This window comes from Penicillium expansum (assembly GCF_000769745.1).
Source record: "Penicillium expansum strain MD-8 chromosome Unknown contig68, whole genome shotgun sequence".
Lineage (NCBI taxonomy): Eukaryota > Fungi > Ascomycota > Eurotiomycetes > Eurotiales > Aspergillaceae > Penicillium > Penicillium expansum.
The window spans coordinates 73,700-98,781 of NW_015971391.1; the positions used below are offsets into that span (position 1 = coordinate 73,700).

Sequence of the window (25,082 nt, forward strand, 5' to 3'; positions counted from 1 at the left end):
CGCCATTGGAATGCTTGATATCGATATAATACATATTTGTACATGCTCGGCCCTCGATATGAGACAGTCTCGATTTCAGACGGACCGCACTATAGCGTTGAAGAGATCAGAACTTCTCTATCGAGTTCAGATATATATCTTGAACACTAGGATCTTCTCGCAGAGCACTCAGGAGGTCCTCAAGATCTTTGACCTGTTCCTCGTCCTTGACCTCGACCATGCTATCCCGGTTGGGATCCCAGAAAATCTCTAATTCTTCAATGGTGAGACCCGACAGTTTCGCAAACGTCTCACCCACAGTTTTCGTCTCCGACGGATCAGTCAAGATCACGAGGCGACCCTTATCGTCGGTGGTGATATCGGCCGCTCCTGCTTCAATCGCCTGATCCAAGTAATCGTCAACATTCGCACCATCTTTCTTCTCCATAACAACTCTCCCCTTCCTCTCAAAGAGGAATGTAGTCGGGGTGACGATTCCTCCATTGTCTTTAATCATATAACGAACGTCCTGTAGCACGCGCGCCTTCTGGTCCGTTTGACATTCCACAACCGCAGCTACCGAACCAGGCAGCATAGCCTCAATTGTCACAGATTCTAGTGCTTGACCCGACACACTGAGTCCTTGCCCGCGAGCAATTGCTGCTTCGATAATGATTTTCGGGATGGAGGCTCGTTTCGCATTCGACAGCGCGAGGGCTAGACGAGGATTGTACTTCGTGTCGGGTCCCCACACTAAAATAGAGGATTAGGATTTGAGATGTGCACAATTGAATGAAGATACATACTCTGTGTAGCACTGGCAATTTCCTTTCCCACTATTTGGCGTTCCCTGCTCTTCGCTTTGTCATTTCTGGCCTTGTCATGCTTAATCGTGGACCATTTGTTGTGACCGGAGAGGATGGCCGACGATGTGCTGAAGGAGCGACACTCATGACAGGCAGAATCAATCCACCGGGGCTGCTGCAGCAGCCTGCTAACCCTGAGAGCCATAATGCTTTTCCTTCTCCGTTATATTGTAGACGAAGATCTGATCTCCTTTGAGATTCCCTCGGGCGGCTGTTTATCCGATCTCCGCGGACAGTGAGGCCACACGATAAGGAGAACATGGGGTTGACGCAACTACTGTGAACTAAATATTCCCACCTTTTTTTATATTCTTCTTTCTTGCTTATGGGGCTACGCTTGCCCTGAATCTATCTCATGTCTGCCTCCGATACAGTCCCAGCACCCTCCCCTCCACAAAATGGGGTCCCCGAGCTCGATATCCCTAAACTACACGCCCTCCCCTCCGAACAACAGGAACTGTACATGCTTACGTTCACCTCCGACCTCGTACAACACATATCTGGATTGGAAGCTGCGGAAGTTACATCGCAACAAAAGGATCTGAAAAAGGAATTATTCAAGATATTGAACCTCCCTTCACCGACTATCACTCGAGTCCTCCGCAACAATCTAGGGCGATGTTTTGGCGCAATACTCAGCAAAGGGGATCGGGGGATCCTCTTCGAAACAATCACCGACTTGCTGGCAATTTTGAATGCTGGCAAAAGCGAGGCCGAGTTAAAATTTAAATTCGCTGCGGCGCATTGTCTAGGGGAGGTCTTCGCGACAGCGGGCGATAGTGCGTTCATGCAGTCCAATGTTGCCACTTCAGGCGCACTCAAGCTGCTAAAATCAGCAAGCAACCATACTGGCCTCAGGGGCGCTCTCTTTGCAGTGATGCGCAAGATTGTTGTTGGAATTGGGGTTCCGATCGATGAAGGAACCGCCCGCGATATCTGGAAGCAGGCCCGAAACGCTGCTATCAGCGACAAGTCCACTTTCGTCCAAGTCAATGCATGCCGCTGCCTGGAGCAGTTGGTTGCCACGACACCATTCTTCGATAACACACATGACTTCGAGCACCTCAAAACCCTTGTATGGAAGGTTATCGACAGCCCCGCTGCGCCGGTGCGGCACGCCATAGCTGCGGTTCTCGGTCGGGCACTAATTAAACTACATGCTACGGATGCGCACATCACGACCACCCCGAAACCGAAATCGAAGAAATCGAAGCGCATGTCGAAGAAACCGGGCGTGGGGCTTGGAGATGAGGACGAGGCCGAGATGTCAGAGTCGTCTGCCCCTAAAAAAACCGACTCGCGCTTGTATTTCCTTCTTCCGGACTTGTTGAGACAACTTTCATCCCAATACTTGAAGAGTACTACCTCAAATCGCTCACGCGCGGGGATCTGTATATGCTACAAATATGTTGTGCGCAACCTGGGCGACAAGATTGTCGAAGAGCGCTATGGTCAGATTGCGAACAACTTGCTTGTCGAGTTGTTGAATCACCCAACCGTCACATACAATCGCTTCCGCCTACTCATGACGAGGAGGTTTATCAAGAGTATCCTTGAAGATACTATTGGTCAGGAATTGTTGCGCGAGAACAGTCAACTCAATGCTACAACATGGCTCATCAACGATATCCTGAAGGACTACCCCCAAGTTATTCAGGAACGCCGTGAGCCTAGCAAGTACACATTGACGAGTGCGGTCAGCGCTCTGTCCTCGTTGATTTCATCGCTTGGTTCTGCCTTCAGCGTTCAGGCTGATAGCTGCCGAGATGCTCTGCTTCAAGTACTTCCTCACCCTAGCTACACTGTTCAAGTCCACGTTGCGCATTGTCTGCGAAACTTCGTTCTAGCCTCTCCCCATCAGCTGCTGTCATGTGTGACAATCTGCATGAACAGTTTGAACAGGGAAATCGGGCAGCTAGGCACACCCCGCCAGTCACCTCGCCGGTGTGTTGGCTATGCCAATGGATTATCTGCCATGCTCAGCACCTCTCGCTTACAACCACTGTATGGAGCAGTGGATGTCTTTGCGCGCGTTTTTACCCAGGCGACCGATCTTCTCAAGACAAGCAGCACTTCCGAGCTTCGAGTTGCAAGCATTCAAATCCAGGTGGCGTGGATTCTGATCGGAGGTCTGATGCCTCTCGGGCCCAGCTTTGTCAAGACCCATCTGTCTCAATTGATGCTTCTTTGGAAGAACGCACTCCCCAAACACCTCGGCAAGGAGAATGCTGCCCAGCCAGGTACCGTCGAGACTAGTTTCCTAACTCATGTGCGGGAGTGTGCATTGGGCTCGCTGCTGGTGTTCATGGAGTTCAACAGCAAATTGATCACAACAGATGGCGCAAAGAGAATCGCTGCGATGTTGCAAAATACTGTCGAATTCTTAGATAACCTGCCAAAGATGAAGGCTATGGAAGATCTTTCACAACGGCTGCACCCATCCATGCAATTGCAAGATTATTCAACTATGGTGCGCCGACGTGTCTTGCAGTGTTTCACGAAGCTTGTGCATGTCCATCCACCCAGTCATGGGGACATCATCTCTCAGTCTAGTCTTCTCAGTCTCGCTATTTCCTCATTTGCAGACCCAGATGCTCAGTACAAGCAACTAGAAAGCTCTATTTCCGGTTCCGCCGGACAATTCGATGGTCTATGGGATCTATGTGATAATTATGGATTTGGTGTCACTGGACTCTCCCGAGACTACATACGGGCCACACTGTCCGGCACTCAGGAAGATGACAAAAGTCCCGGTTGGTCTGCGATTGATTCCGTGGACCAAGTTGTTGACGACACCTTAACTTTCCCTATCTGCCAAGCTAGCGAGCATGATGCGATTCTTCTATACAGTCTGCGAGATGGAGATAAGCTTGCTGTTGATCCACCAACCACAGGAGTTGTGAACTCGGCAATCGATTTGTTCTCTGTGGCCCTCGCTCTTCATTCGTCCAAGATTCAGGAAAGCAGTGTCGAGCAGATCGCTACATTCCTCACTTCTCCCGGCCTACAAAGAAACCCCGGTAGGAAGGCAGCATTGGTCGTTAACATCTCGGTCGCCCTTTTACATACTCTTAAAGTTGCTGTTAAGGAGACAGACTTCGTTCCTGGCAAGCTAAATCCATCGACTGATAAGATTTTGCAAGAGCTCCTCCAAAAGTTCGTCATAGATGCTGATCCCGTTGTTCGCACAATCGGAGTTGAAGCACTTGGACGGCTTTGCGACAGTGCTGGAAATGCATGCACTAATACACAGGTTAATTGGCTTGTTGATACCATTGTCGAGAACAGAGAACCTAACGCTAGAGCTGGCTGTGCTGCCGCCCTAGGATGTATCCATGCTCAGATTGGCGGAATGGCAGCTGGTTTGCACCTCAAAACGATTGTTGGCGTATTAATGTCTTTGTGTAATGACCCTCACCCCGTTGTCCATTTCTGGGCTCTTGGAGGCTTGGAGCGAGTTGCCAACTCCGCTGGTTTGACATTCTCGCCTTTTGTTTCTGGCTCTTTGGGAATGCTTGCTCAACTCTACAACGCTGATACCCACAATGAGGAGGCAGCCGCGTTGGCGACCTCTAACATTGAGATTTCATTCTCGACACCCGTCGTGATCAGTCGCTGCGTGGACTCTCTCATTAATGTCCTCGGGCCGGACTTGCAAGACATTGCAAAGACCCGAAATCTCATTTTGACCCTGCTTCGCCAATTCCAGTTGGAGGAAAACCAAGCATTGGTGACGGAAAGTTCTAAATGTTTAGACCACTTCTCGATGTATGCTTCCAGTTATGTCGACATTGCGGCATACGTGAAGCGACTACAGACCGAGCTTCGAGCAAGCAACTTCCTCATGCGAGATGTGGCAGTTCGTGGACTCAACAACCTCATGAAACGAGATGCATCATCTGTGATGCAGACGGTGGGTCAGTCTTTGGAAGATGACATATGGCTCGCATTTGATGAAGCGCCGAACAACAAGTCGCTTAAGTCCATGATCCAGGACTGGCTACAGCAGACTGCTTTAACAGAAACCGAGATGTGGATTCAACGTTGTCAGAACATCATGACCAAGACACGGCACAAGGCAGAACCCGTGCCTACCACAGCCGTTCAAAATACTGCTGCCGATATCCCCGATGACGAGGTTGCCGGATTTGCCTCGGCTGCTGGGGAAGGGCAAGGTGACGCTGCGAACGAAAGTATTTCCGGCCAAGAATTGTTGAAGTGGCAGACCCGGAACTTTGCCATGAGCTGTCTCTCCGAACTTCTGGCTACTGTTCAAGAGGCGATTCTCCCAGATTCTGCTATCCCAGCTGAGTTGGCTCTCCAGAAAAACGTGGGAGATATTGTGAGAATGGCCTTTTCGGCATCCACCGCCAATGTCATCGAGCTGCGCGTATGGGGATTGAAGATCATCGACCAGGTTCTTACCATGTTTGGTAAGACACCGGATCCTGACTTTGCTGAAGCCTCGCTCCTCGAGCAATACCAAGCTCAGATTGGGTCTGCACTTACTCCTGCCTTTGCTGCCGATTCCTCCGCGGAGCTGGCCTCAGAGGCCATCAATGTGTCTGCGACTTTCATTGCTACGGGAATAGTAACAAATGTCGACCGCATGGGGAGAATTCTGAAGCTTTTGGTGCTGGGCTTGGAGAACTTCGCGAAGAACCCGGAAACTACTGAAATCGGTGATCTCAAGGGTCTAAACTCAAACGCTCGAGTTATGGTAAAACTCGCTCTGTTCTCAGCCTGGGCCCGGCTCCAGATCGCAAGCATCGACCAAGAGTACTTGACCCAGGTGGTCCAGCCTTATATTGCGAAACTCACACCTCTATGGCTTTCTTCTCTTCAAGAATATGCTCGATTGCGCTTTGAGCCAGACATCTCCGGTAGCTTGGGGACAACCTTGAGTAGTGACCTGGATGAGGTATATGCCGCGTTGAATCGTGAGACTCTGTTGAAGGTAAGTCCCGATATGCCTGTTGTATCTGGCAGAAGCTAACAACATATTAAGTTCTACCAAGATACGTGGTTATACTTGGTTGATGCAATTGCTGGGCTCGTCGAGAAAGATATCGACTTTGTTTTCGATGCTTTGGATGGCAAGTTGCAGCTACCCGATGAGCCTAGCGGCGCTGAGGGCGAGGAGAAACAAGAAATAACCATCAAGAAGGATGAAGGGAAAGGACATGATATTAATTACCGCGAAGAGCCAGTCGCATTTTTCTTTGTCTTGTTCGGACTGGCTTTCGAATCTTTGGTTGATCAAGGCACTTCGGCATCGCAACGATTGGAGATTCTTCAGGCCCTGAAGCGAATTCTGAGGCCGGTCATCTCTGGAAATGCCATCTACCAAGATGCAATTTTCACAGAGACCATGGACAGTTTCGACCGTCTTGTGTTGACAGAAGCTACCCCCATCCAGACGGTCATAGTCGAGATTGCCCAAAATCTGTCATTAGATCACCCTGCAGCAAAGGGTGATCTAGAACGCAGCGACAATCTTTCTGATGACATCGAGCAGCTCTTCGAGCTCACAAGAAGTATCATTCTTGTTCTCGCTGGAATGCTTCCCAATCTCCGCGAATCGACACCACTTGCGCGATTCAACGTCACATCGGATGAGTCTCTGACTCTCATCCGTTTAGCACTCCGTTCTCTCGTCGATGTTGCGTCCGTATTCCCATCCATCATTCGCAATGATCTCCATGCTTGTATCCTACATATTTTCACAACTATCCTCGCAACTGGGATCTGCCAAGCGGGGGTGGTTCCGCAAGCTCTACCTATCTTCAGGCAGTTCGTTCACAGCATTACCCACACGGCGGAATCACCCGAAGACCTTGAGGTCGTGTCATTCCAGCTTCGAGGATGTCTCACCCGCTTCCTCACCATTCTCACCATCGCTCAGCGACGAGAATCGGATATCTCTATCCCTTGCGCCAAAAACACTCTCCTCGCCATCACTTTCCTCCTGACTGCCGGCGCACATGTTATCCCGCCCCAGGAGCCAGTTCTCATCCGGGTTCTAGATGAGTTCCTCGACTGTCTCCAAGATGTCGGCCTTGCTACTGTAGCAGCTAGCTGCCTCCGCTCAATTCTCGTCAAACCAGGCTCTCGTTCCGTCACCGACGAAGTGATCGCCCGATATCTGATTCCTCGACTGATCGCCTTCATGGTTGCCTGCCCCCTGGACAACGGTGATATCCCAAGCGACCCCGAAAACTCTCGTACAGTGGTTGCTCGCACGCTCGTGTCGTGCATCTCCAACACCACTTTCTCCACTTCTGAACTACCCGCCGCTACATCCCTCATCATGTCGGCACTATTGGCACGCGCCAAGCGTGAAGGCGAGTCCGTCCACCAGGAATCCGCGGGCCATCTCCTCGAGCTTGCAAAGGCCGACCAGCTTACTTTCAGGACGCTGGTGGCTACTATGAACGCAGACCAGAAGTCCCTCCTAGAGGAAGTTCTTCGTAGTGTCGGAGTCGGAGCTGTTGCTTCGAAGACCGGTGCTGATGTGGCAGACAATGCTCCCCAGGCAGCGCCGAGTATAGCATTGCGCATGGATTTCTAGAAACTTTATACGGTATAAAAAACAGACGAACCACTTTATGATATAGTTAAATGCCAAATCCTTTTTCATATTCAGCCTTGAACGATGTAGGCAAATTATCAAGTGCAACCAGGTATAGACCCCGTAGAGTGCCAATATCGACCGACCGGAGCTTATTTTATCCTCACCCGATGGATGCATCAGGTGACGTTCCAATTCCAATCTAAGTTCTAGTTTCTTTTTGTACATAGACTTCAATTCTGTATTATTATATGCTTCAATTCCATCTCTAAGAGTTAGTCTCCGCCTGCGAAATCGAAATGCCGCCAGATCGGGGTCGTGCCTCTCGAGCATGCACCTCATGCAGAAAACAAAAGACCAGATGCTATGAGGCTGGAATTCCTGGACGAGCATGTATGCGATGCGATCGACTTCACCAGAATTGTTCGCTCGTCCAAATTACTGCCTCGGTCGAGGAAACCGTAGCCCCCGCACCAGGCACGGATGCTCGGTATGAATCCCGTGGCTCATGTTCACTCTCAAACTGACAGGTTTCCGTAGTTTGGAACGTCTTGAAAAGACCGTGGCTACACTGCTCGATAGGCTTGGAGAAGGCCCAGCAAAGACTCCAGGTCATGAGTCGAGTCGGCCCACCCCCGCGCAGACAAGCCCGGAGTCTGGCGGTGCGTACAAGGTCACGGAATCTTCCGCGGCTCCAATCATGGTCATCCGCGATCTAGCAACAGACAGCGGCATCAAACCAATGTCCGATGCCAGGTCTCTGGGGGCGGTATTAGATGAGCTCATTTCACCTGATCTTGCACTTACGCTGATCACAATGTATACTGCCCTTCTATATGAATCGCTTTATCACGACGAATTGTCACTAACATTTTCTTAGTTTCCTCGAATATTACGGCCGATGGGTTCTTTTCGACCCCGAGTGTGAGCCAAGCGAGCTTCTCAGCCAAGTGAAAAAATCGAGCTTGCTCTTCTGCGCTTGTTCTCTGATCGCCGTGCGGCACACTTCCGAGGAATTGGCTGCAAGCCTTGCTCCGAAGTTGTATGAGTATGCCCGCTCTCTGGCATCTACCACTCTTCTAGTTACCCCACAGCCAATTGAGTTCTTCCAGGCTACCTTGATCCTGTCTATGTGGTCGACGACTGTTGGACAGGTGCCTTTGAGTATCGATAGCTGGCTTTTGAGTGGGTTCGCTTTACAGCACTCCCACTCAAGTCCGCTGTTTACTGCTGTCACGACTCAATCTCATCCTCCAAACAAATTGGACGAAGAAATCATGAATAATTGCTACTTGTGGAATCATCTTTGTCTCGCTCATATGCATTATTGTGTTGGAACCAGTCGTCGATCCATGCTACAGCCCTGGCAAATTGAGCGGTGTCGTGCTATTATTGTTTCGGATCACGCGATAAATTTTGAAGTACGGATGGTGGCCGAGATTTATCTTTACTGGACTGTATATGAACATCTCATTCAGGAGTCAGTTGATTTGCTGAAAGCAGTGGCAGCTTTGCAGGACTGGAGACGAAAATGGGAATTTGTTCTTGGTATGCTACATTTGAATTATATTAGGTTCCTCGTTCTTGCTAATGAATTTTGCGATCAGAGCAACCGAGATCCCAGTTCCTCTCAATGGGCTTTCATTTCTCGCATCTACTTCTATACGAGCATGCTCTGAAATCCAAGTCTTCTCGAGCCCGGGAACCAATCGTGTCGGAAATGATTCACCATTCTACGGAAATTGTGCAACTAGCCATGGATACAGTAGATGAGCGCACCCGCCATTTGACCGATCACATCTACCATATGATCACCTTTGCAGCTATTGTCATCTGCCGCCTACTGAATGCCCACCAAGAGCAGGTTGCCTCGACTCACAACATCGATGAGCTTGAATTGCTTGTACGTGACTTAGTGCAATGGCTGTACTGCATTGGACTGCCATGCCATGCGGCGCATACTTTGGGAAATATAATCACAAAGGTGCATCAAAAATTACGACCACACGTCGAGCTATCGCCAGCAAATCCACAACCAGACGAGCTACTTGGTGAACTTAACAATTACTATTTCCCGGAATTTCTTGGACTGGGCATTTCGGCTGATGGGGATTGGGATCTTCTGTCCAATATGGGTCTCTTTCCAGAAAGCCCATCTGTTCCAGGGAGACCTGACTGAGATAACAAGCGGATATATACCTGGTTTACAAACGAAATAACGCGGCAACATAGTAACAGCTGTTCACCGGCCCCCATAATGCTTTTCAATCCACCGGAACAAAGGGAATACAACCCCAGAGAACGCAAATGTCAACTCGTGACCTATATTTGCACCCTTCTTTCCAATCAAAGAAGCAATAGGACCCGAATACCACGCGGTTTTCATACCAAGAGCAGCACCCAGGAACCCAAAAGCGAAGGCTCCGATCGCGGCCCATCCAAATGGCAAATTAGCAACGCTGTTCCAAGCGTCGAAATCATATCCATTCCACCCACGACGGAAAATGAAATGTTCTTCCAGGACCAGAGTGATATGGATCACAGTCCAGTACCCAATCACACTAAGCAATGTCTGCAAAGTGTCAGAGAAATATTTGGCTGCACAACAGCCGACTATTATCGCCGCGATAAATCCAAATGTGACCATGACCACACGGGGAATGCGCATAGCCCATGGTCCCAGATTCTGTGCATGGAGCGCAAAGGAGTAGTTGTTTGGGATGTTGTTCTTTTCCAAAAGATTAGCATGCGATTCTTGAAATAAACACCAACTGGTAACACCAACTAGCATATGCATTCACTCACCGGAATTGAGCTTAATGCCGCAAGGACCATCAAGAATTTTCCAAATCCCCCTGCTGGTTCCAATGCCATCTTGAGCAACCCCCCAATTGAAGAAACCGTATACGCATCTTTCCACGTCGCATTGGTTGTAGTACCTGTATATAACGCCGCACCAAGAGTCTGGACAAGCACAGTGGGAATAAAAATACCAACATATGTAGCACCGAAGATCTGCCAACGCGGCGTATCCTTGGGCATGCGCACATTATAATCCGCCGCACAATTCACCCAGGAGACCGAGAAAGAGAAGATCAAAGCCATGAATGTAAGAATAGCAGCAGCCTTGTCTGAACCCTGAAGACGCGAATGGTCCTCGCCGGTGAGCTGAGAAGCACCCGTCCCAGCTGCGACACACCACACAATCAAAGGCGGGATCCAGATAAATGTGTCCAAGCGATGAATCCAGGTAATGCCTAGGACGCAGATAACCCAGACAGCCACACAAATCACGATGACGCCAGCCCAGATGGGAAATCGGCCATCTGAGACGGCGTGCAGGACGGCTGCGCCAGAAATAGAGTTGATTGCATTCCAGCCTGTTGTGGCGATCATGGAGAAGATGACGACGAGCATGTTGCCCCAGTAGCCAAATGAGTATCGTCTAGAGGAATCGGGTGTTAGTGGGATATTCAATGCAGAGAGCTAGTTCATAGAAAGATAATACTTACGAGAACGTCGTCATGCGCAGTCCTGTCAATCCAAATACAGATGTCCAGGCTGGTAGCAAGTTGCTTGTGATGTTGACTATGAGAATGACGATGAAGCAGTCCCAGAATGGAAGGCCGAGGGAACCTCCTAGGGAGCCGATATTGAGGGTAGCTACAGCCATGTTTGCACTGAACCTGTAGATAGAAAGTGATATGTTAGTAGCGATCTATATTCACTCGAATATCTGTCTTACCAGAATGTAGCAGCATGCCAGAACTTGGTTGTATTCTGTTGTCGTTCTTCATCGGTAACCCGTTCGATGCCACCTTCTTCAATGGAGAATCTTGCATTAAAAAATGGTCGATGAGGCTTCACTGCCTCTGGTTCAGACTGTGATTTTTGTATAGATTCATTATAGTTACTCATCGCGACGAGGAAACCGAGATAGAAAGCTGAAGTGAACTGGTCAAATTATGACTCTATGCCGGGGAAACACTCTCCTTTCTATATTTCCACAATGTCTCCTTTTCCTGCTCATCTTCGATCTATCGATAACACATTACACACTGGATTATACCTATTATCATCCATGATTGGGCTTATCTCGCGCCATATCGAATGTCTCTTGGCTAATACTTATTTCCCGCGGCATACCGCGGTATGCCGGTCCGGGATGCCCTTAGAACAATGAGTATACTCCACTTCCCTCGATTTCATCAAACATAAAGTCCCCTGCGTCTGCGTTCTTTTTCTTCTCTTCAAATCAACTTCGTCAATCAATTGACCCATCCCTAATGGAGCAGCACACATTCCGCCGCCGAGGCCTCGGTCTCCGCGGAGTCGACGCTGAACGCGTCTCCCCAGGCTATGTTCTATACGCACCTCTCACCTCAAACACCGCACACCTAGTCTCAACAACAGGCAAAGAAGTGCACCGGTGGAATCTCCCACACCGCGCCGGCCGTCACGCCCGCATCCTCGCAGACGGCAATCTAGCCTACAACGGCGCGCACCCAGACGCCCCCAACCTCTTCCCAATGTGGGCGAAATACCGGGGCGGCGTAATGATGCAAGTGAGCCCAGAAGGCGAGATCCTACGGCAATACAGCGATCCACTAGCACACCACGACCAAAACCACCTCGACGATGGCACAATCCTATACACGACGCTTGAGCCACTTAGCAGCGCCGAAGCAGCGCGCGTCCAAGGTGGGATCCCATCCACCGAAGCTCCAAACGGCGTCATCTACGGCGACTGCATCAAACTCGTCCAGCCATGGTCAACAAGCACCACGTCCTCCTCCGCAGATTTCGACGGCAGCGGCGGTAACACTGGCGCCAAGCTCCTCTGGTCATGGCGCGCAATCGACCATCTAGATCCCGCTGTCTTTGCTGCGCATGCGCACTACACGCGCGAGCACTGGCCCCTCATCAATAGCGTTTCGTTTGACTCTGCCGGGGATATTATTGCTTCGTCGAGGAATGCGTCAAGTGTGTTTGTTATCAGTCGTGATACGGGTGCGGTGAAATGGCATCTCGGTGCGCCGGTTGTTAGCCAGCAACATTGTGCTCATGAGATTAATGAGGCAGGGGATATGTTGATTCTTGATAATGGAGTTTTCAGGCCTGGGATTTCGGTGCCGTTTTCGAGGGCGATTGTTGTTTCGAAGGAGGGGATTGTTAAGTGGGAGTATAAGGATTTCTCGACCGGGGGGTTGGGATTCTTTACGCCGTTTATGGGGTCTGCGCAGATGTTGGTTGGGGGGAATGTTTTGGTTTGTGAAGCTGCTAGTGGACGGGTTATGGAGGTTACTGAAGGGGGTGAGGTTGTTTGGGAGTTTGTTGTGCCACAGCTGGGGAATTATACGGAGGTTATGAAGAAAGAGGAGTTGGATGAGATGGAGGCCATCGGGTTTGATTATCTTAGCAATGCGGTTTTTAGGGCTTATAAGTATCGCCCTGAGGAGGTGCCTTGGGTGAAGGAATAGCCGAGGGATTCAGGGGCTGAGCTTGCATGTGCAAAAATGGAAAGTATGATTTTTGTGATTTGAGTCTGTTGTACATACCTGGGAAGGTAGGTGGGTTTGCCATGTTTAGTAAAAATATATATATCGCGGCTTTTGTCTAATTGGTGGTGATACAAGGAATGTAAAAGAGCCCGGTCAAGTGGATAAATGAGACCTGAAACAAATGAAAGAAAGGAATATGTGGCTGGTGGTGATAGGACATGGGGAGTGGAAGTGTCAAATGCATAACGACAGGAGGTATATCAGGCGAGGATTCATGTTCAAGATCTCAACCGAGAGATTCGCCGAGATGCGCTTCAGCAGACGGAACGGCTGTCTGAATGCCACCATCCCGTACGACTCGGGTTTCAGTGGTGATTTCTTTGGTGACGGCCGGCTTCTCCACTTGCTTGGCTTGCTTCGGCTCAGGCGTCTTGCGTGTAGAAGCATACTTCAAGAACACAATGATCATGACTTATAATCGAGTTAGCTACAAGAAAAAACCAATTAGGAATCAATGGGAAAATTGGACACTTACAAGCACAGATGGCAATCGTCAAAGCGGCACGTCTGGTCAAAATCCATCGAAGACCTTCAATTTCACTCTTTCCATCGCTGTTCAGCGACACGGTGATCTTGTAGTTTAATTCCTGAACCGAGGTATCGATGCTCCGCTGCTGCTCCCGCGTGGTCATCTTGTGATCATTGAACATGCCCTTAATGTCATCCTTCATGCCTGCAAGTTCCTGGCTGAGACGCTGCGAGATTATATCCGTTTCATGCTGCAATTGCGTGCGCGATGAGCGCTGATGCTGTATTTCCGAGTTGCGAGCTGTCTGGAGTGATGATTGAAGCTCAGAACAAGCTGCTTTGAATAGGTATTCCTCATTCTCGACATCGGACTTCGAAGTAAGGCTCTCCCTAGCAAGGGAGAGGTTGTTCTGTAGGATAGCCCGCACAGCCTTCATGATTGTAGTAGACTGTTCTTCACTGTATCCTCCTTTGGATAGATCCTGTACCAACGAATATGTGTCGAAAGGGTGTACATACGGCGCTGGGGACAAGTGTGGCGGGCGATCCTCGGACGAGGAAGCTTCCCCGGTTGGGGTTAGGTACACAGACGGCGAGGGCATGTGGAGGACATCATCGAACGGAGTTTGGCTTGTGAACGAAGATGTATCTGTACTTTCTTCCGATGTGCCTTCGGAAGGAGGGGGCGAAGAAGCCGAAGCCTGGTCCTGTTCGGCGCCATCTATATCCTTTGCCTGCTCCTCGTGCGGTTCCCGGTCCGTCGGGGGGTTATCTTCCTTCCTTTCAGCGCCAGCTTGAGCTTCCGCTTGTTGATCTAAGGCTGGGGTTTCCGAAGAAGCGACATCTGTGGTGTCCGGCTCGGCCTCCTGTGGCGGTTCCGACTGTGACTCTTCCGGGGAAGCTTCCTCCTGCTCGGAGGCATTTACAGCCTCATGTTCAGTCAATGGATCCTCTGGCACCTCCTGGACCTGATCGCGGGAGCCCTTCTTCGGACGCAACGAAGGAGCAGTACTCGGTTCGACAGCTGGACCATATCGTCGCTGGTAGGAATCGCGCTCCCGTTGTTGGCTCGTGTGGAAGCGTTGGGTGGGCCGGTATGGGATCCTAAGTGAGCGGTATGTTCTCGGTTCACATGATCGCACCGCGCGCATCAAATTTGGATACAGGAACGGCAGCCTCGGTGTGGCCATGGTGGTAACCAGCATATGTAGAAGCTAACTTTCTTTCCCGCGGGGAATAATCAACGTCACTCCGTCTCCGGTGATGTATGCTTAGTCATCTCAATACCCGTGGACCCGCCTAGCCAGGTGATCTTGAGGAGCTGGGATTTGTTTTTTTTGTTTTTATATAAGAATAGTCGGCCGCTTATTTGGCCTTGCGGGGTCTTTTTAGTTGGTGTTTTTGAATATCTTTTAGATTCTTTAGATATTTGTGAAGGCAGTAAAAAAGCATACTTTGTGTAGGAGACTTTTCTATGTTGCATGTATAACCTTGGATGTAGACATGGGCAAGAGATCTAAGACTGATATTCTACCTCATTATATGGACATATAATCGAATTGAACTCCTTGTGATGAGACGAACCTCATAATAAAGATCTAATCCGGACAATGCACCCCAGCTTCCCGAGGTCTCTAGCTGAGATATCCGACCTTTGAGGGACCTGATTGGTTGATAATCCTGGGGAAAGCAGCCCTAGGAAAACGCATGTTCAGACTTCCGGACGTTTGTTTCTTTCTCTTTATGCATCAACCTTCAAAATGCCAGTAATGCGAAGGAAATCCAAGCACCTGACCTACCAAAGCCTGAGTTGAGCACAGGGCAACACCGAGGATAGCGAGATCTCCACCAAAAAAGTGTGGAAAAAGAACAAGCGAGGAGAGGAGCTTGTGTTGAATTGATTGATCTTGAATATTCTACCAATTTAATATTGAAACAGGTTGGTTGGGAATCCATTCTCAGGAAATTTTGCAAAATTGATGGCTATCTCCAAATCACATTTGCATCTCCCGTGGAAAAACCCCAGAGACTATGGATTATAATACGTGAGGTATGGCGCAGATCCCCTCTCAAGACAAAGCTAACCAAATAGATAAAGACTGGCTTACCAGAGCTCATCGAGACGAGTTTCATCAGTCAGATGCGATGACACAGACTATGAAAAAGTCATCTTCTCACCAGATTCCGATACCTCCATCAATGACAGAAGAAGCCACAACAAAGAGGCCCTTGTGATTTACCAAGTTGACAACACTGTTAGACCATTTATTATTGATTGCTTTTCGGACTCCAGTCTTTCCAGCATGGTTTATGAAATCTAGATAGTTATTTTCCGATTGAAGATCTCGTTGCAATGGCGGATTCGAAGCCTCTTTGCGATTGTCCGAAGTTGGTAAACATTTTCCTCTAATCCGATGAAGAACCAAACCCTATGACTACGATCTTGAAACAGACTATTGCCTGGAGTTCAGGTGAAGCTGTATATAAGGGCCGAGGCTGTAAACGAATGGCGTGATTCAGGAATTGGAAGTCTAGAGAGGCTGAAGACATTTACAAAACATGGTTTGGGGTAGGAAATATAATGGCGAATGGAAGCTAGCGTCAAATTCTTTTGTTGGCGAGTTGAACGATTTTAGGATAGGGGGATACGAGGCTTGGCATGCTAGGTTTGAGGAAATTAAACATGAGTAGATATTAGACATTAGTGGCGGACTATCTGAGATAGAGAACTATACTCTTATGACTTATTGAAGCTATTATATGTGTGTTTCCTATGCAGATACTTAAATGACAGATGATATGATGTAATCAGCTGCAAATTATCTTTTGCGTAGGCTTTATAGCCCCAAACAGACCGATCTCTATGCATCCCGCTGGTTCACTGTGCTTATTTCCTACTTCTATGAGGGCCCTGTGTTACCCTGCTTAGGCTCATGGGCATACTTTAGCCTTCCTCACTCTACTATCTCCAACTTTATCAAAGGATCAGAGATCGGATTTCCCTATAAAACTACATATGACCCTTTTACAATCATTTTGCTAATAGACCTGTGTTTGAAGTCAGTAATGTTGAATTTTTGTTATAATGAGACAGGCTAGTGAATATCGGATATGGCACTGTATTGGTGCAAAGATGCATCCGCATTTCGAAATGTGCACGTTCTCATCAACTCCTAGATGGGCATGATATATTGAGGTTTTTACTTATACTTTTTACTTCGCTTGGAAGCTTTGCTAGCCATTCTGTAGGATTCAAATATCAGATAGCTCTTTGAAGTCTCATAGATGTGGTATGTTTGCCCGGGTGCAACGCATATGACTTTTCCAAGGTTAAAAGGAACTAGATCCATGGATCCATGGAAGTTTGTGTTTGTGTTTGTTATGGACAAAGAAGGTTTTGGGAAAGAGCGACGGGAAAGGAGTCACATCTGACATCGCTGATTTGGAAGGCACGCGTCTAGACATATGACCCCGACCTCTCACCTCTTCCACCTCTCTCTCTCACCCTCTCTCCCCTCCATCGACTTGTTTACCTCTTCGACACGCATCGACACACAGTCACTTCAAGCTATCAACCGATGAGACGGCGACAAAACCATTGTCTCGTCTTGGCCTGGCTTTCCCAACCATACCATTTCCTGTCATAGTTCTGATTACCATAAAATCCAACGAAAAGATCCAAAAAAAAGCAACGTCCTTCATCAGGCGCCAAACGCGTCTATCAATCCCCACCTGTGTTGACCAACTTCTCAACCCATAAACAACAAGCATTGAGTCTTATCACACCACAATGGTGTCTGTACAGACCCCGTGGACCTCAATCCTGCTACAGGAGAAGCCTGGACTACACGAATACAACCATGCTCTGTCGAATGTGGAAAGGTACTACACTCGGTTGCAGGAAGCGATGCAAGATGGATCGGTCCATGATCAACTGGTTCTCAACCCAGACCAGACACACTCACGCTTACTGAAATGCTTTGAAATATTGCGAGCTAAGCAACTACCGGGTCCGGTGGCTGAGGAGATCTTCAAGGCTATGGTCCTTCCATTTCTTCACGATAACATCTTCTCGCCTCCTCAAATGATTCAACTCGTTGGATCCGCACTACCGCTCATTACTAAACAACAGTCTCAATTTCTACGTGACCTCACCAAAACCCTCCTCTCATCCCAAGACTTGTTCGATAATCTAGTGGCTAACGAAAAGTACACTGTGGTTTTGAAGGAATGGCTGTTGTCGAAAAGGAGCCATCTTCCTCTTACTCTCTCCAGGCAGGTTGGGGACAGGCTGATCACCATGTGCAATGCCTGTTCTGCTGATCATGGAACACAAGCCATTGTGGAGAGCTGGAACATTGCTGAAAAACTGATGGAATCCATCAACTCGCTCATTCATACATCTTATGAAGAGGAATTGAAAAAGACGAAAGTGGAGAACCTGCCTCCTTTGGAATCAATGAAGGTACTGAACCGGGACGACAAAAAGTCGACCCCAGCTGAGCAAGGCCCCAGAAAGGATATCAAAGAGGAATTCAAGGTCTCGAGCGAGATACTTCAGCAGATGAACCACTTCGGCATTTTACCACCCTTGTCCGCTCGAGGCCTCACCAATGCAGCGGAGCATCTTCAAAATGAGATAATCCCAGCACTCACGCGCTCCGCCCTAGACAGCTTCCCATGCAGAATATGTCTGGATAGGCTCACCACCGGGAGTCTTGTAGACACTTTGGCTAGCTCGACAGCTCTGCCTTCAGATCGAACTACAGCACCTAGTAGTGCCCAAGACATTTTCGGAAAAAGAGTCGGTCTGTGGAAAGTCTTGCTGTCTGACATCGCTTTCAAAAATGCCAAAAAACTCGTCCGCGGAGGTAAGTCTTACCACCTATTTGCCTCTAGTCTGTGCAGTTTGGTCGTTTCTAACCGTATCTAGGCGACTTTGGCGGAGTGGAACAGAAGCTCAGAGATTTGGCAAGCGGCGAATGGAAAGGAAAAGATCTCTCTCGCCGCGTGGGATCGAAACAACAGAAGAAGAAAATGCAGGTTCCTATTTTAGAAGTTAGCGCTTCTGCAACTGTGTCTATCTTGTGGCAGGTCGATGTCGGCTTTTACGATGAGCTTCCATGGGTGCAGCAGCAGATTGTGAAAGGCAAGTATCTTCATATCATTGAGACTTGCAGATCTATGCTAACCTTGGCAGTTTGGCAAATTGTGACATCGGAAGAAGAGGTGTGTTTTCAAATAGAGTAATATGAGACGTGTGCTAACCTCGCTTTACAGTTGGAAACTGCCATTGAGCAAATCATTCTAATCCAGGAATCTTACACCGCCGAACTTGCCCAGCTCTGTTTGGAACGTCCTGTTCAGCAATCTGATGGAACCTGGACGCCACGCCAGTTCGGCAACGTGAAAGAGACCGGGTCTTCTCAAATGAGATCCATTGCTTCCTCCAAGGCAAGCCCGGCTCTAGTTGAGATGTCAAGTATGAATTTATCCCATTCAACCCCATCCACACTCACCCTTATAGATTGTGAGCTAACCATAAGTTTTAAGACAAGTTTTACAATCTCACCGAGCCGTTTTTGAAGTCCATCGTTAATAAAAATGACGCAGAGGAGTTTCCCTTCGATCTCTCGCCCGAAGAGCTAGAAATTGTGAAACACTTCAGCACCTCAAGCCTGATTCTAGGACGGAGTGGTACGGGAAAAACCACCTGTCTGTTGTTCAAGATGCTCGCCAAGCACAAAGCAAGACAGTCAGCCTCGGATGAGCAACAAGCCCGACAGGTATGTTCTCTCTCTTCTCACAATGGCGGATGGAAAATTAACATGAATAGCTTCTCTTGACCCGTTCCTCCTATCTGGCCTCAAAGCTTCAAACATATGCCAAGAGTCTGATAGATGCTCAGTCCAAGGCTCCATCGATCGAAGAGGATGTAGACTTAGATCTGAAACCGACTTCGTTCTTCGCCCTGAAGAACTGGCACTTTCCAATCGTCTGCACTTACGATGAATTTCTTGGGCTTCTAGAGAATACAATCAGGTTTGAAAACCTTCAATGCCAAGCTTGTCAATATTTCTTGCTAACTTGAAGTAGAATGGCTGATCGAAAAGACTTCCTAAGAGACATCAATCCAAACAAGACAAAGAGTCTAGACCCGCAAGTGGGAGACAAGCCACGAGTGATCGACTTCAGCATTTTCAAAACAGAATATTGGGGTTCTCTAAGTGGATTATCTCCACCATCATGCTCTCCCGAGCTCCTCTTCGCAGAGATCATGGGCGTCATTAAAGGCTCCAGCATCACAGCAAAAAGCTTGAAGCCGTTATACCGTGCAGAATATGTGAAGAAGAGCGCGAAAGCTTCTCCCGCCTTTACATCTGAGGCAGAGCGTGACAAGGTATTTGGAGCATTTGAGCGCTATGAAAAACAAAAAAGGCTTCGCAAGGAGGTCGACGAGCTGGACCGTGTCAGTGTCTTGCTGAAGTCGCTGAGAGATAACAGAGCCCTGGCGAAGCAGATTCAGCGTTGTTTTGATGAAATTTACGTTGATGGTGGGTCAATTTTGCAATATTTGAGAGTAGAGTACTAACTGCGTGTTTAGAAATTCAGGACTTGCGTTGTCTTGATATTGTCTTACTTTTGGGCTGCCTCAGTGACGCCCGTGGGATTCACCTTGGTAAGGTCTCCCGGATTTGATCCACAAGGTTAATTGACTAATATCATATAGCTGGTGATACTGCCCAATGCATCTCAAAGGATTCAGTTTTCCGGTTCCCTGAGATAAAGGCTTTGTTTTATGAACATTACGAAGTCATTGCCAACGAACTAAATCAACCGTCATTTGCCAAGCCTGTTCAATTCTCTCTGGCTAAGAATTACCGCTCGCATCAGGGCATTCTAAGCTTCGCGTCATGGGTGATGCAGTTACTCTGGCATGGTATGAGCATTTTAAAGATCAGGCTTGTCTCTATCTAACCTTTTATGCATAGGATTCCCGGAAACAATTGATAAGTTGGATCCAGAGATTGGTTATATTGGAGGACCAAAGCCAATTATCTTTGGTATGTCATATCGCTTCATTGGCATTCGATCACTAACATTTGTCACATAGCCGGATTTGACTCTTCAATCCTTTCTGCCAAAATGATTGGCTTGGTCAAGCTTAACGACAAGGTCGCCGACTTTGGTGCTGAGCAAGTGATCCTTGTCCGAGATGATACATCGAAGGACAAACTCCAAACTCAAATCGGCGATATTGCTCTTGTCTTGACGATCCTAGAAAGCAAGGGCATGGAGTTTGATGATGTCTTGGTGTATGACTTCTTCGGGAGCAGTGGGCTTGGCAGCAGCTACCGGTGCCTTCACATGCTTGTTCAAGTAGCACGAGCGCAATTTGATTCTCAGAAACATGCGGTGAGTATTCTATAAAATAGCCAACCTTTTATGATTGCTAACATGTCCAACTAGGCTTTGTGCTCAGAACTCAAGGTACATCTCTTCCTTTGCTATCAATTTTCTTGCTAACAATGATAACCAGTCACTTTATGTTGCTGTTACCCGAGCCAGAAAGCAACTTTGGTTCATGGAAACCCAAGAAAACAGCATTGATCCCATTCTTCAAACGCTCTCACGGAGCAACAGCCTCGAGCTCGCTGAAGTTGTGAGGCAGAAAGACCCTAATGTAAGTAATCTTCTGGTCCAAATAACTCGCATACTCATCCTATCTCTCTCAGGTTGCGGGAAAAGTCATGGTTCTGCGGGCCGGTGGATCAGTGGACCCAGAGAGGTGGCTCAAGAGAGCAGCACATCTTCTCCACCGGAAGAGCTTTGCAGAGGTAATATACTGTTCACCAGGCGGAGGAGAGCTTCGTGCTAATAAAAGTTTAACAGGCATTGTTTTGTTATAAGAAAGCCAATGATTCTCGAGGAATGACACACTCACAAGCGTGTTTGCATGAGCAAGAAGGAAGATCCCACCGAGCGGCTGGTGATACCGAAGAATTCGCCGCATGCTATGAGAAAGCCATTGCTCTTTTCTTAGAGATCGGGCTCATTACAGAAGCGGCGATGTGTTATGAGGGACTTGGGCAGTTCGGCAAAGTTGCAGGTTTGTTTTTCAATCGTGTCGAGCCTGAGGAATGCTGACCTCTCTTCTAGAAATCTGGAAGGATCGTGAACAATATCAGAAAGCTGCAACTTTCTATGAGAAAGGCGCTCTGTTCACCGAAGCTTCGGAGTGTTATCATTCTTGTGGTCAATACGAGGCGGCAATCGAGGTCTTGCGCCGCGGAGACCAGTTCGATGAATTAGTCACCTATGCCAACAGGTTTTCACACCGATTTCTTAATAAATCGATTACACGATATTGACTCTGTATAGGAACCGCGAGTACCTCAGCGAGCCCACCTTGCTTCGTTACTCGAGACTATGCAATATCTTGCTGAAGCAGGGACGTGTCTCTGCCAGTCTGAGGGCGATAACCATCAACATGCTTGGGTCAGATGTGTCCAAGATCGCTTTCTTCAAAGAGTTTGAAATGTGGGACCAGTTACGTGCGCTCTATTCATCAAAGTCCAGATGGTTTGAGTATTACGATCTATCAGTGGCTGTTGGTGACATTCCTGCGGCGATAAGCACATTGCTGGTCCACAAATTGATGCCAGTGGTTGACAAGCCAGTTGTCGAAAAGCTGTTTAATTATTCAATGGTCGAGGTTTTGCATTCCCAGAGAGACTTGATTCCGGGCAAGCCTGAACGAGATGGGCTGCTGAAATCAGTCAAATCGACTTACCTCGAAAAACTCGGAGCTCAGTGGAAATCGCTATTGCTTTTGATGGATGATTTTGACGACATTGATCAACCCGCCTCAGTCAAACATCTGGATAAAGGCCTTTTGAAGGATGTTTTCTGTCTTTTTGTTGGTTTTCAATCTTGACCTCATTTGTGGGTAGTGAGCTAACCATTTTCAGGTGATTTCTTTCGAGCCATCAGTGTTCACCAAGCAGAAAATCGAACATCTTCCAATGGATATTGTCATCCGAGTTGGAAAGCTGCTGCAGGACTTTTATGCCCAGAACCAGTACTCCCTTACTTGCCTGGCTATGAGTTGTGGCATTTTTACCAATCCAAAGCAAGAGAACCAGACAATCTTGCTTCATTGGTCTCCGTTGAGAACTTACACAGCAACGCCCCTTGATGGATCTTCATCCGAGAACTTGCTTGACATTGCGAAAGACTTCATTCAAGACAAGTTTGCGGCAGCGCTTACTCAATTCCATGAAAATGCATACAGTCTTATGAAGAGGGATTTTCCGCCCACTTGTTTCCAACAGCTTTACGAAGGTAAGCTTTATCCGGTGACACCATCGCTTAGAAATGTCTAACAATTTCATTTAGGATTTTGTTCAAAGCTTAAGGCCAATGAATGCTTCTGGGGCCATGAGAAGCCTACTGCAGAATTCGCTATCTCGAAGTTGAATGTGAGTAAAATACAAAGAAGGCATAACAGATCAACTAACAGTTAACTCCCGCAGTGCCTTCTCACTGTTGCTGAGGTCTTTGCGCGGCTGACGCCTATTTATTATCAAAGAGTTATGGGTGAGGCTTTCAGCAAACCATTCCTGGGTCGTAGTAAGTCATCAGTCCAATCTTGTCGTACGCCCCAGATCTAACATAGTATAGGGAGAACTTGGATACAACATATCCAAGAGGAGCTGGTAATTGTCAGTTCACTGGAGCAGTCCTCTACTGCAATTGCAAATTTGCGTTCCAACTTGCAAAGCAATCCAGAGTTTGCTGCAACTGCATACTGCCTCGAAGAGTTATTGTTCTATCGTATGAACAAGGAATGGAGCTCGATGGGCAGTCTAAGCTCTTCTCTAGAGAAGGTCCAAGAAGCTCAAATTCTCGGTATATTGGACTTCTTTTTCTGAAAAGCTCAAAGTTAGCTCTAATAACTAATTTCAATTTGCAGGCCCTCACCCAGCCACGCGCTTTCAGCGAGCACTGGTTCTGAATATGGATCGAAACATGCCACCGCGCCCTAGACGATCCGGCCATCCGCTTGCGTTGTCTTTGACGGCATTGAATGCTGCCGAGAGAATTCGGTCCGCGGTTGCAAGACGCCATGCTCAAGACTTTGTGAGACATTAATCTGCATAATTATGCGACTATACTAACCTTTGTATAGCACAACGGCGTCAGCGCCTTTGCTCAATGTCTCGAGAAAACACCAAAATCCTCCCTCGGGTCACTCCATGCTGTTCTTTCCGTGCTCGAATTTGCAGCTACATACGTTGTATGTTTCCAAATATCGTCGATGATACAATAGGTTACTAATACTGTGCAGCTTTGTATCGCCAATCCAGGAAGGGGCATCGTAATTCCTTGGTCCTGGGCCTTGCAGCATCTTTCGACAATTATGCAATCTCCCGCCAAAGACTATGGGTTCAAGGACAGAGAAATCCGAGTGCAAACAACCGACTTGATGAGCATTGTCATCAGCTTTTGCAACCTCATGGAACAGGTCGAAAGTGCGCTCACCAACGGTGTTCTGAGGTTCCAAGGATTGGGTCGCAGTAACCTTCCAATCCCTATTGTCAAACGGCGCTGCACTGAGCTGCTGACGACCGTGAATCTCAACCTAAATCATTGGCCCAAGCAGCCAATCGGCTTTAAGGAGATGGAGAAGGTGGTCAACAAGGTATGTGTATTTGCTTATAGCAATGCTTTCCAAAATAAGCTTGACTAGTTATACTAAAAAACACTAGACGCTTCGATCGACCCTTATTCCACCGGGAATGGCACTGGAGTTTTCCAACAGTGATAGGTTCCGACAAAGTTGCATCCGCGAGTATGCAGCCTACAATCACAAAGACGAGCTTTGCGTCATTGCACTTGACGATAGAAAGTCCGCTCCTCTATTCCTGCGGTCCTTTACACAAGGCAACGCCAAGTTCGCCCAGTTGAGTGATATCCTGCAAGTATCGCGTATTGCTGAGAATCCATTATCCATGGGTCTGGGAGAAGAATGGCAAGTTGACGAATACACCGGCTACGAGCTGGACATGATCACGAACCTCCAGCGACGCTGGCGACAGGTGATGAAGGTGCTCGAAAACAATCGCTTTAGGGCACAAACACGCGAGGGCAAACTTGTCCAGCACTTCCATAAGGTGTGCATGAGACGCATGAGCGTTCTGCCCGCGGCCGCTTGGTCCACTCGGGATAAAATACACATGCGCAAGGTGATATTTACCGACGGTATGAAGATTGCCATGGCTCTTGATGGTGTTTTAGACAACTTCCGACAGCTGAAGGAGCGGTGGAGACAGCAATTCGACAGCAATTGGTCCACCGCAAAGCTAGAGGAACTCTCTGTCATTCGCGGCCGTATTCTCCCGATCGACGGCCAACTTGAGTACATCGTTGAGCACTGGTCTCCTAAGGGCATCGACGAGGGTATGATGACCGTTCCAGCTCAGGACCTCGGTAGCTCAGCTCGTGAGGCCCAGCGCGCCCTCTGGGCTGTTCAGCGCGAGATTGAAATCATTCGATCTCAGGTCGAGATCATTGCGAAGAGTCCTGACCGATAAAGGGTATTCCCCCTTCCCTGATTGATGAGCGAAAGCTCGA

At 48.2% G+C, this 25,082-nt stretch overlaps 8 protein-coding genes across 8 annotated transcripts; 5 read left to right on the forward strand and 3 right to left on the reverse strand.

Moving 5' to 3' along the window:
• Nucleotides 1–106: 106 nt before the first annotated feature.
• Nucleotides 107–990, reverse strand: PEX2_025330 (post-initiation translation factor DPC29; the record flags this gene model as incomplete). Its single annotated transcript, XM_016739808.1, has 2 exons — nt 107–732; nt 786–990. The coding sequence occupies 2 exons, from the start codon at nt 988–990 to the stop codon at nt 107–109; spliced, it is 831 nt and encodes a 276-aa protein (XP_016596631.1).
• A 210-nt stretch (nt 991–1,200) lies between these two features.
• Nucleotides 1,201–7,416, forward strand: PEX2_025340 (AP-1 complex accessory protein LAA1; the record flags this gene model as incomplete). The annotated part of the gene is made up of 2 exons (XM_016739809.1): nt 1,201–5,802; nt 5,854–7,416. The coding sequence occupies 2 exons, from the start codon at nt 1,201–1,203 to the stop codon at nt 7,414–7,416; spliced, it is 6,165 nt and encodes a 2,054-aa protein (XP_016596632.1).
• A 299-nt stretch (nt 7,417–7,715) lies between these two features.
• On the forward strand, nt 7,716–9,595 carry PEX2_025350 (Zn(II)2Cys6 transcription factor; the record flags this gene model as incomplete). The annotated part of the gene is made up of 4 exons (XM_016739810.1): nt 7,716–7,906; nt 7,957–8,235; nt 8,297–8,964; nt 9,024–9,595. 4 exons carry the CDS (start codon nt 7,716–7,718, stop codon nt 9,593–9,595), a joined length of 1,710 nt encoding a protein of 569 aa, XP_016596633.1.
• Nucleotides 9,596–9,658: 63 nt separating this feature from the next.
• PEX2_025360 (purine-cytosine permease family protein) lies at nt 9,659–11,334 on the reverse strand (the record flags this gene model as incomplete). Its single annotated transcript, XM_016739811.1, has 4 exons — nt 9,659–10,144; nt 10,222–10,861; nt 10,929–11,102; nt 11,162–11,334. The coding sequence occupies 4 exons, from the start codon at nt 11,332–11,334 to the stop codon at nt 9,659–9,661; spliced, it is 1,473 nt and encodes a 490-aa protein (XP_016596634.1).
• Nucleotides 11,335–11,702: 368 nt separating this feature from the next.
• PEX2_025370 (uncharacterized protein) lies at nt 11,703–12,896 on the forward strand (the record flags this gene model as incomplete). The annotated part of the gene is made up of 1 exon (XM_016739812.1): nt 11,703–12,896. One exon carries the CDS (start codon nt 11,703–11,705, stop codon nt 12,894–12,896), a length of 1,194 nt encoding a protein of 397 aa, XP_016596635.1.
• A 307-nt stretch (nt 12,897–13,203) lies between these two features.
• PEX2_025380 (CCDC90 family protein) lies at nt 13,204–14,635 on the reverse strand (the record flags this gene model as incomplete). Its single annotated transcript, XM_016739813.1, has 2 exons — nt 13,204–13,388; nt 13,453–14,635. The coding sequence occupies 2 exons, from the start codon at nt 14,633–14,635 to the stop codon at nt 13,204–13,206; spliced, it is 1,368 nt and encodes a 455-aa protein (XP_016596636.1).
• Nucleotides 14,636–15,497: 862 nt separating this feature from the next.
• PEX2_025390 (uncharacterized protein) lies at nt 15,498–15,680 on the forward strand (the record flags this gene model as incomplete). Its single annotated transcript, XM_016739814.1, has 1 exon — nt 15,498–15,680. One exon carries the CDS (start codon nt 15,498–15,500, stop codon nt 15,678–15,680), a length of 183 nt encoding a protein of 60 aa, XP_016596637.1.
• Nucleotides 15,681–17,235: 1,555 nt separating this feature from the next.
• Nucleotides 17,236–25,042, forward strand: PEX2_025400 (DNA helicase, UvrD-like, C-terminal; the record flags this gene model as incomplete). Its single annotated transcript, XM_016739815.1, has 24 exons — nt 17,236–18,316; nt 18,379–18,674; nt 18,726–18,927; nt 18,999–19,231; nt 19,282–19,487; nt 19,542–19,999; nt 20,050–20,124; nt 20,176–20,385; nt 20,438–20,509; nt 20,560–20,861; nt 20,916–20,936; nt 20,986–21,129; nt 21,182–21,283; nt 21,339–21,555; nt 21,606–21,774; nt 21,828–22,365; nt 22,418–22,790; nt 22,845–22,927; nt 22,982–23,078; nt 23,130–23,357; nt 23,422–23,588; nt 23,638–23,745; nt 23,797–24,150; nt 24,218–25,042. The coding sequence occupies 24 exons, from the start codon at nt 17,236–17,238 to the stop codon at nt 25,040–25,042; spliced, it is 6,561 nt and encodes a 2,186-aa protein (XP_016596638.1).
• Between the last annotated feature and the right edge of the window lie 40 nt (nt 25,043–25,082).